The sequence below is a fragment of the Strongylocentrotus purpuratus genome, unplaced genomic scaffold (assembly GCF_000002235.5).
Source record: "Strongylocentrotus purpuratus isolate Spur 01 unplaced genomic scaffold, Spur_5.0 spur5_scaffold_12, whole genome shotgun sequence".
Classification (NCBI taxonomy): domain Eukaryota; kingdom Metazoa; phylum Echinodermata; class Echinoidea; order Camarodonta; family Strongylocentrotidae; genus Strongylocentrotus; species Strongylocentrotus purpuratus.
Genome location: NW_022145597.1, coordinates 9361348 through 9375459, shown reverse-complemented (window position 1 = coordinate 9375459; position 14112 = coordinate 9361348). Strand labels below are relative to the sequence as shown.

At 37.9% G+C, this 14112-nt stretch overlaps 1 protein-coding gene across 1 annotated transcript; it reads left to right on the top strand.

The window, feature by feature from the left end:
- Positions 1–12947, top strand: LOC578464 (dimethylaniline monooxygenase [N-oxide-forming] 5). The gene is made up of 10 exons (XM_778629.5): positions 1–407; positions 4520–4689; positions 5351–5512; positions 6199–6325; positions 8322–8492; positions 9061–9217; positions 9583–9684; positions 10425–10610; positions 11009–11142; positions 12563–12947. Exons 1-10 carry the CDS (start codon positions 115–117, stop codon positions 12741–12743), a joined length of 1683 nt encoding a protein of 560 aa, XP_783722.3. The 5' UTR covers positions 1–114; the 3' UTR covers positions 12744–12947.
- Positions 12948–14112: the final 1165 nt, after the last annotated feature.

The window sequence follows — 14112 nt, the reverse complement described above, 5'->3', positions numbered from 1 at the left end:
TTGGCGTTCCATAGTTCAATGTTTACGTCCGGAAGATAACAAGCATGTAATGTTGATAATTCAGGGATGATGAGTTAATCTGGCACTGGTGGTTAATTAGTAACCACAGACACGATGGCCTACAAATCCTATATGGACTCTGGTAGCATGCAAACAATTCTTAGCACATCAGAACTCGAGGCCGAGCTTGAACAAAGGAGGAAAAAGGACAAACTGACCCCAAGAAAAATGCCGCAGCCGGATCGAACAGATGTGTGCGTGATCGGAGCTGGAATCTCCGGGCTAGCGACGGCCAAGTGTCTCCGCGAGGCTGGCCTCGATGTGGTGATGTACGAGAGCACAGGAGAAGTTGGAGGGCTGTGGGTTTTCAGAGAAAATTACTATGGGGTCATGAGGTTTACTCATATGTGAGTATGATGGAAGATAATTTGATGGGTATTAATACATCATTGATTAAAATCTTTGAGGAGGACAGGTGACTAGAATTATTTAGAGACTAGATAGATGTCTAATGATGACCGGATAATCATTGATGATGACAATTAAATAATGATGATGATCATCAATCATAATGATTAATTAATATAAGTTTCATCTTTAATGTCTACACTTTTAGCGATGGAAATTTCAAATTTATAGTGATATTTACATGGAATTGTACTCGTAGAGTAGGGGGGGGGGGGGGGGTTGGCCCTTTGGGGCCACTTAGATATACTCTATTTTTTTAACTCTTAATTATTCAAGAATTATTTCTGCCTGTCATTGAAATGCAAGTAAATTTTGTTTCTGTTTAATAAAAGAGAAAAATCCCAAAATGACAAAGAGAAATGAAGAGTTTGGTGGCAAAACCTTAATTTCAGAAGTTTCGGCGCAGTTTTACAGGTTTTTTCTGCCGCATATTCTATGACAAATGGGGAGTATCCCTTACCCTTGTGACAGTTTCTCCCTAAACATGCACGTACATGAATCTCCCTAGTCTGTTACTACTAGGACAACTACCCACTCCTTGATAACTACCCCCCCCCCTCCTTGGCCCTTAGACAGTTGCCCTAAGAGAATAACCGACTCCTATTAAAGATGACTTCCTTCTTATAAAAAAGTCTGCCCCCCCCCCTTCAGACCACTACCCCCAGAGAACTACCCCCTCCCCAATATAACTTGGGGTGTTGAGGTGTCGTGGACTAATGGATACGTCACTGGACTGTGGATAACATGATTCGAGGTTCAAATCCTACCACCTTTGGCAAAATATTTATCTGCATTTACCACTATTCACCCAGGTGATGGGTATCGGGTAAAAAGAAATCCCTTATATCCCTTGAATGCCAGAGTCCCTTATCAGGGCCACATGGCTAATGCCGGAGAAATATTAGTATGGCACTTAGAACCATTGGTATTAGTTAAACGCTATATTTTTATTATTATTTTTTATTTATATTATTTTCATTATTTTAACTATCCCCAATGAAAGATGCATGTACAGTTCAGTTTAACAATAACTACCCATTAGAATGATATACACTGTAGTTTTGATAATGGTTTAAGAGGGTAAATGTAGTTAACCAAGGATAATTTTCCAAATGGGGAATCGCCCTAGGGGCAGCTGTCATATGGGAATGATTGTCTTAGGGGGAAAAGTGTTTGATGTGAGAGAACTAAAATTGAAAACAAAAAGGAAAAGTACATTGGTAGATTTATGATAAACCCAAAGTATGTAATCCACTCCTAATGATGAACAGTTAATCTGTTCAAAAAGTTGAGTCTCCTCTTTTCTCTCTCCTCATTTATAACTCAGTTCGCCAGTCCTATTCCAGATTTTATACACAAAAGATTACCTCTCTCTCTCTCTCTCTCTCTCTCATTCCCTTTCCGAAATTTCTCTACCTCTCTCTCTCTCCAAACAATTTCAAGTAGTCCTCAATAAGATGAAACATGTTGGAATACTTATCCATTCTCCCTCCTTCTCTCTTTACTTTCTATCCCCTTTCAAAAACCCAACCGTCCATTATTTCAGGACTACCCAAATCAGTGTGAAATCACAAATCTAAAAAATGTTATGCACTTTACTTTGGGTCATATTACTGTTTTAGAATAGTGGGATCGGGATTTAGGACAAAATTTATGTAAATTTAAATAATATTCTTACATTATTGCCCTCGTGTTTTATCATTACAGCATGCTGCTCTCTGTTGAATTTAATTTATACGAAGGTTTTGATTGGGTGTGTCCCATTGAAAGATCAATTCATAAAGCAATAGGCAGGAGGGGAAAACCCACAGTAGATGGAATAAACACTCAATTGTACGTGTCAATTAGTCCACCCCCTGGACTGTTGTGCACGATTTCGCTATCATCTGGTTGAGTAGTGCACACCCCATAGCACACACACACACACACACACACACGCACATACGCATATATGCAGAATATATTTCGGGGAAAGGGAATCACTGGAGTACCTGTAAGTGAATCAGTGTGAATGAGCTCGGTAAGATGACTGCGCCATCTGTTGGTTATGTGAGGGGGTTGCGCATCAATAAAAATCGTCCAGGACGGGGACTATGTGTCAATAGGATATATATACAAGTCTTTTTGCATACTGAATTGTACATGAAGTAGTTTTTGTCACAAACTAGGTCAGCTTTGAACCTATTTACTGTAGATATGATAAGATCATTATCATCAATTGAGATTACTCATTTTTTTGTAGAATGGTAGCACATATAATCTGTTAGTGTTTCAAAATCATTCATCGCTTTATTTCTCTTTCTTATACTTTAATAATATGAGGTCAATAGTTTGACACACTTATAGATAATAATAAGTTTGACTGAGTTTGTTTGCTCATATTGATAGCATTGATGATATAATCTGCATTATTTCAAAACAATTGCCCTATAATCAGCTTGCTGCATGTGACTTTAAACTGTATAAAGCCCGTACGGATGTGATACCACGTTTGTGGTGTATGATTTGGTGAACCAACCCGGTTGCCCAAGACCCATAGTAAAGACACCATGCACCGCTGTAATTTGGTTACAACACTGTAGCAGGCAAGGTTCAATCTGCAATTTAATAAAAGGATAAACAATAATAAGTCAACTTGCATAAACTGACATGAAAATAACATATCATGTATCAAATTAAATATACCCTGACAATCCTAATAAATATCTGTTATCATAACAAAGGAAAACAAACAATGCCTTCTTTACTATATATCTGACTACAGTAAATACATGCAACAATTAATGACTCCCCGACGGTGACTTTGTCATTCTTCAAGGTCATATCATTCATGTTACTACTACGTACATGTAATACGCACTACCGTGCACTACAATTACGTAACCTTCATTGTACACGTGTACAATCTTTCACGTGAACAACTCATTCATGTCATAATTTCATTACCTCATATTAGTGTCATAAACATCATATTTCATCAAGCTATCTAGCTGTAACGACAATATAACTCATAAACTTCAAGATACCACATTCATTTCTACTTACATCATTGGGCTTGTATCACAAAATTAAACGAAAACTTAGGCAACTCTGGGCAGTAAACTATCCCATGACAAGGAAAATCAGCAACAAATCCAATACGCCCTCAAGCGGCCTAATCCATACACTTTCTACAAAGCGACGCCTGCGACATCACAAGCATCGGCTTCAAGCAGAACGTCATCCTGCACTCCACAACGTTTATACTAGAACGAGATCCTGATTCTTTATTGAGTTTTTATTCAAAATAATGCTCAATCATACATTTCGCTATGCGATGCTTCATTATATGTTTGGACTTGTACATGTACCGTATGTATACAGTCAAACCTGTCTACAGCGACCGGCCAAGGAAAATAAAAAATGTGCTTGTTGTGGGCAGGTGGTCACTAAAGCAGGTTTGACTGTACCTTACAATAAATCCTGGTACATCAGTATAAAAATGAGGTAAAAGATTCCTCAGGGGGCTACAAAACCATTGTCTGCTGTAAAGGAACATGGTATTGGTGTGTGTCTGGAAGCAGGACACAAATAGATGCAAGTAAATTAGATACATTTCAAAGTGTGACTTTTGTAGCTTTTGCTTCATCTATACAATACAACCGTGTTCATGTTGTTTTTTATTACATTAGACTTCACTTAATTTTTCAATGGTACAGTACAACATTACAAAGTATATGAAATATGTGTTCAAGAATGTCTATCCGTTAATCATTGTTTGTCATTTCCATTTTTCTTTCCCTTTTTGTTCTACAGATCATTCCAAAAACTTATAATTTCGCAGTTTGATGTATTTTTCAGTTGTGATACAAATTAAGTGTATTTCAGAATACATAAAACAATTTTGTTAAAGTTTATGTGCTTTTCTCCTCTCTCTCTCTCTCTCTCTCTCTCTATCATCGGAAAGTTACCAAACTTGAGAGAGAAGGTATGAGACTGTTAAAAAATATAAAGTAACAATTTTATTAAAGTTTATGTGCTTAAATGCTCCCTCTCTCTCTCATTTTTACAGAAATGTCTCGAAACAGAACTACTGCTTCTCAGACTTCCCTTTCCCAGAAGATAGCCCGGAATTCCCTCATAATTCTGAGATGGCCAAGTACATAGGAGACTACACAAATCACTTCAACATCAGTGAGTGCGTCAGGTATCATCGGAAAGTCACCAAACTTGAGAAAGAAGGTATGGGACTATTACAGCTCCTTGTTACTTTTTGTAGTCTTCTACAAAAATGGAATTATATTTGGCTTGGGGAAAATATTGCATCGTTGCTTTAACCTCCAGCTTCAGGATATGATTACCTCTGAAACAGAGTTTCAATTAATTCAAATGTATTCAGGGTTGGATCCAGGTTTTTTTAATGGGGGTGGGGGGGGGGGGGGGGGGGGGGGGAGGGGACATGATTCTGGGGAAAAAATCTAAATAAGTCACTTCAACATCAGTGAGTGCATCGGGTATCATTGGAAAGTGACCAAACTAGAGAGAGAAGGTAGAGACTAAAGACATTCCTTTTTATTTCATTTTGTAGTTTGCCAAAAAATTGGAATGCTTTTGACTTCAAAAGAAATCAGTTCTTGCTCATAGAAATGATTTTCTATGAAACAATATTTACCATTTTCACTGAAACAATGTGTTTTCCATGAAATTAAATGTACTCAGGGAATGGATCCAGGTATTTTTTATGAGGGTGTGGCGCAATTCTGGAATTTTCTCAAAATATGACCATTGTATTAAAATATTTTTATAATATTTATAATAATCTTCTTATAAAGTGTACACGTCCATTCTAAAAGACTGCTAAAGGCGCTCTGTATTTCTGTTCAACATCTGTCACACAATAAAGGAGAAGGGTGGAGAATCACATCCGTTGCAGTGGAGGATGATGGGAAAGGTCGTGAGAGGGTCGGACAAGAAGAAGTCCTCATTGCCAAATTTGTTGCCATAGCAACGGGGCATCATGCCAAGCCAAGCTGGCCTAAATTTCCAGGACAGGAGAATTTCAAAGGTGAGTTGTATATACAAGGTGTATATACATGTAGATAATAATAGCTACATTTACAGTTAAACAACTAAATTTAATTAGGTATTAATTCCCTTACCAAGTTTTGTAACTTTTTAAGCATATGAAAAATTTGACTTGTCCTAATTTGTATTTCTTGAGAACGTGACATATTCAGGTAATATCTAAAAGTATTCAACAAAGGCCCTAATTCGACCACTCCACCTTTCATTCTTGAATGACGAAAAATAGAAAAAAATACATCAAATTTTAATACAAGGGGTATGAATAATTTAGAAGGTATCTATATATTGCACACATGTTCATCCCAAGGGATGCTCAAGGCACCTACAAAGTAGTATTAATACCCTGGCTTTAGCCAAGCTGCCAGATAGGCGCTAAAAGCATTCAAGGAATAAATTCCTACTACTGTAGGTAATCATTTACTACACCTTGGTGAAATCTGTGTCAAAAGAAACAGAAATGTAAAATATTACACGTTTAGTCATAAAATCAAAGTGCAGCGGTTTTGCCGCATCACATCTGAACGAGCCTTTACCAGTTCTTAAAGATCAATGTGTCCTACATTATGTACATAGTCCCTACCAGGAAAGAATACTTATCTTTTTCCTTTTAAATTGATAATTAATCCTGTATTTATTGAATTTCGTCATTTTGTTTTTGATACTCAGGTGAAATCATTCACAGCGTGGACTACAAAGATGCCATCACCAACGGAATGGTAGGGAAGAGAGCCCTCATTGTTGGGATCGGGAACAGTGCTGTAGATGCTGCCGTCGACCTGGCAACAGTTGGCAGGTAAGGGATGGAAGAACTTTCAATAAACTTTGAGATATTAAAATTATATTTTTTCGTAATTCCATACATTAGGTAGCTTATGCCTGGATTACATTTCGCCTGCGATTAGTCTACGGAGCCCGTATCCTGCTCGTATCCCCTTTTCCGTGCGGCCTCTGTGCGCTGGCAGGAGGCGGTCATGAGATTTTTGTACGGATTCACGGGCTCCGCAGCCTTTACGATTTTGTTTCGCGAGAAGTTAAACAAATTTGAAAAAATCGTAAGCCCGTAGCCCGTATACATGTCGTAGGTGGCATTGCACAATCCCCACACGGGCATCGCCCGGAGGCCTAGCACTGATTGTGCAGCAAACGTACGATTTTTCGGTGAACATTGGGAAAAAGAAAATCGTATGGAGATTGTAGACTCATGGGGCATTCGCACGGCAATTGCACAGCTATCGCAAGGTTGCTGTACGGTCACCGCGCCTTCTCCGCGCAACCTTTGCACGGAAGCTGCACGGGCTCCGTATGATTTCCGTGCAGAGACTGCACGGCTACTGCCTGCAAATTGCACGATTTCCGTACAATCTCCGAGCAGCCTCTGTACGGATTTGCCCCGGCCTGCCCCCGAGGGCCAATACAATAAATGGCACGATGCTCGTAGATAATGTAAACACAAACATCGTAGCCTAGCTCCTACGATGTCCACAAAAAATCGTAGACTAATTTATTGTATGGTGCCCGGGGCAAATGTAATCCAGGCATTAGCGAAATGAAATGGTACGGAAAGACGCTTTCACAACGCAAAATGCTTATTATTAGATAACGCTTATAAATTCAAAGTTGTAAATGATGTTTTAGCTAACACTAAGCTTCATCAAGATGGTGTATATGTAATTTACCAGCCCCATATCCTAACAATATGGTCCTAACTCTTGTGTAATAACATTATCATATTTAACAACTATGCATTTTTCGTTACGTTACGTCTTTTCTTGCCGCCAAGGTTCTTTACGAACGTGCATTGGTGTTGTGCTGGGAACGCAACGACCTTCACATTGTAGTCAAGAGGTCTGCCACTTGACTATGTTTATCTCAATCTGTCCTCATGTTTGTTGTTTGCATTCATGTTATCTGAGAGAGATATGTTTGTTCTAGAAAATATCATTTAAATTTAAGTCTATAATACAATCTCTCTCAAATATTGAAGTTTGGTCATGGATCAACCAGTGTAGTTTAAATAGCTGCAAAGTACGTTCTGATAAGTCTTCAATCTTGAATCTTGAATGTTATCACTGTTTCAAGGGTAACATACATGTACTTTTATATGCAGAGCTCTTTTACATTCATTTTCATATATTTTGTTTGTTCACGTTGCCAATTGTGTAATCTTTATGTATACAAAATTACAAATTGCCTAGAGGATACTAAATTCAGCTTTTAATGTACATTTTACAGTGAAATGTGACAATTCCACATTAGAAACTAAAAGTGAGATATGTTTCAGTTACCACACAGGCAACTCTAACAGTACTTTAGGTGGTCACTGGCACCAATGGGGCAGTTACTCGAAACGGTCATAAGTCTAAGTTTATGGACATCCTATTGAAACATGTGTTAAATAATTAACATGCATTTCTATGGGATGTCCATGAACTGAGACTTATGACCTTTTCGAGTAATGGCCCCCAGGCTAATTATTGCTAATTCCAAATCTCAAATGCATACCGTTAACAACTAAATCGAACATACCCTTACCAAGTTTTGTAATTTTTCCCAATTTTTTTGTTCTTGAAAATGTTACATTTTAACGCTTACCGGTACATCTAAAAAGTATTCAACAAAGGCCTTTATTCAACCAATCCACCTTTATTATTGACTTATGAAAAACAAAACAAAAATCAAATTAACTAGGGATATGGATAATTTAGTTGGTAACTGTATATTTACTTACCGTTAGTCTTGAGATATCAAACATGAGAATTTTGGTGTGTGTTACATTTCACATTTTTCAGGTGCAAAGAGGTTCATCTAAGTACCCGCTCAGGGGCGTGGATTGTCCCCAACTACCTGTTTGGGCGTCCCATCGACCACTACAGCAGTCGAGTGGTTCTCAAGCTGCCTCTCGCGCTCATGAATGTTGTCTTCGAGACCCTAGTGGCCCTCATACACGGTCATCCAAACAAGTGGGTACTAGGTCCTTGTTCACAAAACTTAATTAGAGCGAGGTTGCGATTACACCACGTATTCTTTCGACTAGCATACAGTTTTGACTGAGTGCAACCATACACACTCACCCTGAAGACAATGGGTACATCCTATCGAAACGTCAAGGTAGAGTGAAAGAATATGTGGCTGGAACGCAAAACACGCTCAAATCTATCACCATCAAAGAAGCCTTCAAAGATGACATAAAACTTCTTGTCAAGAGTGTCGTGGTCAATGTCCTTTGACAACACATTAATCTACGTTTGCTACACTTGACCCAGGTGAGGTAAATGAGTACCTGGTAGGATTATTCCTTGATATGAACTGTGCGCTGATAATGGCTGCCGGAGCTAAAGATAAGGTAATAATTATGTAATTTATGTAAAACGCACTGATATATTTTAGGACAGAAATATATAAGTGGCACATATTATTATCATCAATGTAAAGTGCTGAAATTCTATGACAAATTTGCACTCAGCCAATCAAATGTGATGATTTTTTAGTAGCTGATAATAGTTATTGTACCCTGTTATTGCTATTAAGGTATGGCTTGAACCCAAAGATGCGGATTCTTCAAACGCAGCCCACGGTGAGCCCCGTCCTGCTCAACCACCTCCAGAGGAAGCACATCATTGTCCATTCAGACATCGCCAAGATGGAGGAGAAGAGAGTCACTTTCAACGATGGGACATCGGTCGAGGTATGTTTTCTTCATCCCAATTCAGTATTGCGTGATATTCTGTGGGGCTGCTCTTTTTGAAGGTTTGATTATTATTATCCAAAGATGTATCAATCCATGTAGGATTCATTATTCTAAATTTTTGTAGTTCCGAAAATGAAATACCTGTAAGGTTCATTATTCCAGAGGTTTGTAAATTGAAAATGACCTCATTTTGTGGTTAGTGTTGCGAATCATAAGTCTTCAGAATTATTAACCTTGTTTCATTTTTATGACTTACAGATCCTTGGGGGGGGGGGGAGGGGGGAAGGGACCCTACAGGCAACCTAATCATTTCCTTTCTAATCATTTTAACTTGTGTGTCCTTAACCTTTATCCTTTTATAGGTGGACTCTGTTGTTTTCTGCACTGGCTACCATATTGATCTACCTTTCCTTAGCAACGACCTCAGGTCAAAGGTCACAGAGGACGGCAACAATATCCTGAAGGTGAGATACTGGGAATTGGACATATGCTAAAAAATTGTTTTAATTTCTGACTACTGATAATTATGATCTCCTGACGCAATACATATGTACAGACATTATTGATACCAAGAAGCCTTGCTGATGTTCCTAATTCTCAGGGTTTTTGTTTATTCATCTAGATGTATAGATATGTATTTTGCAAAGTTTGTAGAACTAATCTGAGCATAGGCAGATAAAGGTCATTTGTACCAAAATTGTGAAACCCATCGAGATGAATACTCGGTTCTTCCTCATGAAAGGTGTGTAACATCTCATTCCCGATCCGCAGCTTTACAAGAATGTCTTTTCACCGAGCATCATCCTTTCGATTTCTTTATATTTAATATCTTGCTGTGTATTAAAGGGAACCTGGTGATTCCTGTTATAATCCAATGGAAATTTAAAAATTGAGGGGAGTGTTTCACAAAGATTTAAGATCGACTTTAACTATGAGACTGTTCATGCCACTGTTTGCTCTCACCATTATGATTTTAGATGATATTTTTTTCCTTCAATCGTGAATTATCAAAAATGTAAATTCTGTAGATTTGTGAGAATTATTTGTACGTCCACTCAGAAACCAATGCCAGTATTGCGTGAGAGCAAGCAGTGGCATGAACGGCCTGCCATAGTTAAGTCCAACTTAAAGTCGATCTTAGTCTTTGTGAAACACCCCCTTGAATTGATGGGTTATATCGGTTTGTGTCTTGTATTCTCCACAGCTTTACAAGAACGTCTTTTCGCCAAACGTCGGTTCTTCGCTGGCCTTCATCGGTTTTGTCCAGCCTGCTTCTGGGGGCGTGGTCAGTATGTCGGAGATCCAAGCGAGGTGGTTTGCTGAACTTTGTAAGAAGAAAATCACACTCCCATCAGAAGCAGGAATGAGACAAGACATAGATGAAGAACAGGTATGTAGAGGTGTTGTGGTCTAGTGGATAAGTCACCGAAATGCAGATCACACGGTGCAGGGTTCGTGTCCCGCCGCGTCACTAATGTCCTTTGGCAAGACGTTAATCTACATTTGCCATTCTCCACCAAGGTATTAAACGGGTACCCGGTAGGATGCGAAAGTTAATGTGGTTGGATAAGCAAGTGTGCGCTTGTAAAATGGCGACCGGCCGAAATACTTCCCAGGGAGTGTAGAATGTGCATACATTGTGTGCGGGTAAGCCTGGATCTGATGACTAGGGTAATAACATCTACAGCGCCTAGAAACAAAGCAGTAGGTTTAATTTTAATAAATTTTGATTAATTATTAATAATGATATTTATTATTATTCATTATGTCTATTGTTTGTTGATATAGGAGGAGAGTAGGAAGAGATACCACAAGTCCGCCAGACACACCATTCAGAAGGATCCTATACTCTACTGCGATGATATCGCCCACAAGTTTGGGGCTAGCCCTCAGTTGTGGCGAAACCCAACCCTAGCATGGAGGTACGTACAGTTAACAACTAAATAATTCATACCCCTTGTAAATTTGATGTGTTTTTTGTGTTTTTCTCGCAACTCAAGAATTTTTCATATAGGGTCTACTTTACAAAACATATATTTATGAACTGAGGCTGAAAATTATCACATACCGGTAAATGCAACATTCAGCAGATTAGTTTTAAGAATAAAGATCAAGCATATCATGTCACTGAGGAAACTTGGTACAGTGTACCAAGAACATTTTGCCTTTGCTTTTGATCTGTCATAAAATCTTTAGGTAAATCAGTTTCACCAATATTTTGTACTAATTGAAATAAGTCTTTGGACTGATTATATTGACAGAAGCAAAGGATATCAATCAGTTAAATCAATTATTTTCCATCAATTATCAAGAACATGTATCAAGTCGCAATTACATGTATTCCTAATTTGCAATTGAAAATTACACAATCACTGATTTTCAAAATAGAGCTATAAGTGTTACACTTGTGGGGCGTTGCAAGAAAGTTGCAATCAATTTGCAAATCCCCAAAATCAAACGTAAGTCTTGCGATTAATTACAAATTTACAATTGATCGCAACTCAACTTTCTTGCAAGCCATATTAGTGAGAGAGAGATAGACAAAGAGAGAGTTAGGGGGAGAGGAATAAAAGCTAGATCTAGTTAACTTAATTCAATTGTTAAAACTTTAATCCCAACAAAATTCTAGGTAATTTAGGAGACTAGCAGGGCATTGCAAGAAAGTTTAGTTGCAATAGATTTTCTTGCAGTGCCCCATTGGTGTCACACACTATAGAAACTATGATCATAAGATGTGTTTAATATAGTACAATGCTGATCCATGCTAAATGCAATGATGTTTGATCTACGTCATGGAATTCAGATAATCATATTCAATTATCTACAAATATACTGTAAATCTCTGTGTATAAGATGCACCTTTTTTCCACCGAATAAAAAAAAAATATCAAAAGTTGGGGGTGCATCTTATACAAAGGTACACAAAAAAAAACACCAAAAAAAAACACCAACAAAAAATTATTATGCCCCTTCACTTAGCACTGAGCCTAGCAATGTCTCCCAGTCATACACGGTGTGTTGACTCACCACTTGGTCATCTTTAGTTTTAAAAACGACATAGTTACTATTATTTGTGACAAGTTCACAAGCACAAATTGGCGCCTTCAACTGCAATTTGCAGTAAGATAAAGGTCCTTCCCCGCGTGTGTTTTTTTAACATGGACCTGGCTTGCTGCCTACAGAGTTAATTTTTTGTGTTTTTGTGTTTGTTTGTTTTTCCCCCCAGAAAATAGGGGTGCGTCTTATACACAGAGATTTACGGTATACTCCAAGCTGGTTGATCAGTATTGCTATGAAGCTCATATCTATTCATCTTTAACATATTCGTCTTTCATATTCCAGGCTTTTATTTGGGACCTGCGGACCGGCCCAGTATCGGCTCCAAGGCCCGAACCGATGGTCCAAGGCTGCTGCTGAGGTACGGAAGGTGTCTGTCACTGGTCTAGCACACTACGGTGTTCTAACTGTACTTGGTCTTCTCCTCGTAATTACACTTTGGTTGCTAATAGTTATAGTCTATTAGGTTATTGAGAATTCTAGTAATGAGAGAAAGTGCCTTGACCCCGTTGGTGCCAGGGGCACACAGAAGTGATCTGATGGACATTTTTAATAATGTAATTTGACGTTTCTCTGTGCAATGATTGTGATGACATAATTGTTTAATAATAATAATTAATAATCTTTAAAGTCCACTCCAAATTTTATTAAGTTAAACCGAAAATGGAAATTCTTTTTGCCCAATTTATTGTGAGCCCGGCAGCCACTGAGCAGCGCCAGATCGACGTTGCTCTATCCCTTTATTGTTGAACACCAAACAAGGTAGCAGCAACTCCCGTCTTTTGGTATGACGCGGCCGGGGTTCGAACCCACGACCTCCCGATTGTGAGGCGGACGCTCTACTGACTCAGCCAACACACCGGTAGCATCTCAGCTCTTGTACATTTTCCTCTACCCACCTACAGTATATCGAGTGTCAAAAGTATGTAGTGCTAAACGTAATGAATACTGTACATGTAGATCATGCATGTACAATGTAATTTACGAGCACACACATGTGCAGGTAAATTCACAATATATTCTAGGAACTTTATTAATAAAATATTTATGTTAATCATGCTATGGTTGTGATTTAATGTTCAAATGTGCTTGCCAATTATATGTCATATGTATATTCATTTTTATCAGCATTTTGACAAATGTACAGATATGAATATGTAGAATTTGCATGAAAATTTTTATAATGATGATGATAGTAGTAGCATTTGATACTAATCTTTCTTTGCGCTGTACTATTTATTGGAAATTGAAATAAATGAGCTTTTCTTAGAAATTTTTGGAATTTGATTTTTTTTAAAATTGGGTTTGAATATCCTTTAAAGATTCAACTCTACAATTCATGAAGCTGTTATACTTTCCGGCAGCTGATCAGAGCCCATACTTTTGGCACACTTTATTCCTCTAGCTTCCGCATGTATATCGTCTGTTTTGGGCTGTTTGTTCATTCTTTCGATTTACTCTGATGAGGGTAAGAAGGAAAGCTTTTAATAGTATATGTGCATTCGTTGCTTTTTCGACAATACCCAGAAGAAAACACTATACTTTGTTAAAACATGCAAAGCAACCCATAAGGTTTGGGTTAGTTTAAATACCCAAATCATGAGGATACATTATTATTATTATTTTTTTTTTTACTTGGATTTCATAAATAAATTGTATTGCAATATCCTTAAGAAATGAGAATAATACAAAATATCTCAGGCTAGGTAATAACTTGGTTACAGGTAACATATTTTTTGTACCAAATACATATAATATATATATTTTTAATTTTATATAGTCTTTCTTTACTACATTGCCACATTGGCAAGTCTCTCTCTCTCTCTCTCTCTCTC

Bases quoted from the DNA above. Each gene is read 5' to 3' on its own strand.
- LOC578464 (XM_778629.5), top strand. From the start codon at position 115: ATGGCCTACAAATCCTATATGGACTCTGGTAGCATGCAAACAATTCTT. The intron at 5,513-6,198 runs GTGAGTTGTATA...TTTGATACTCAG, and splicing joins AGGACAGGAGAATTTCAAAG to GTGAAATCATTCACAGCGTG. The intron at 10,611-11,008 runs GTATGTAGAGGT...TTGTTGATATAG, and splicing joins AAGACATAGATGAAGAACAG to GAGGAGAGTAGGAAGAGATA.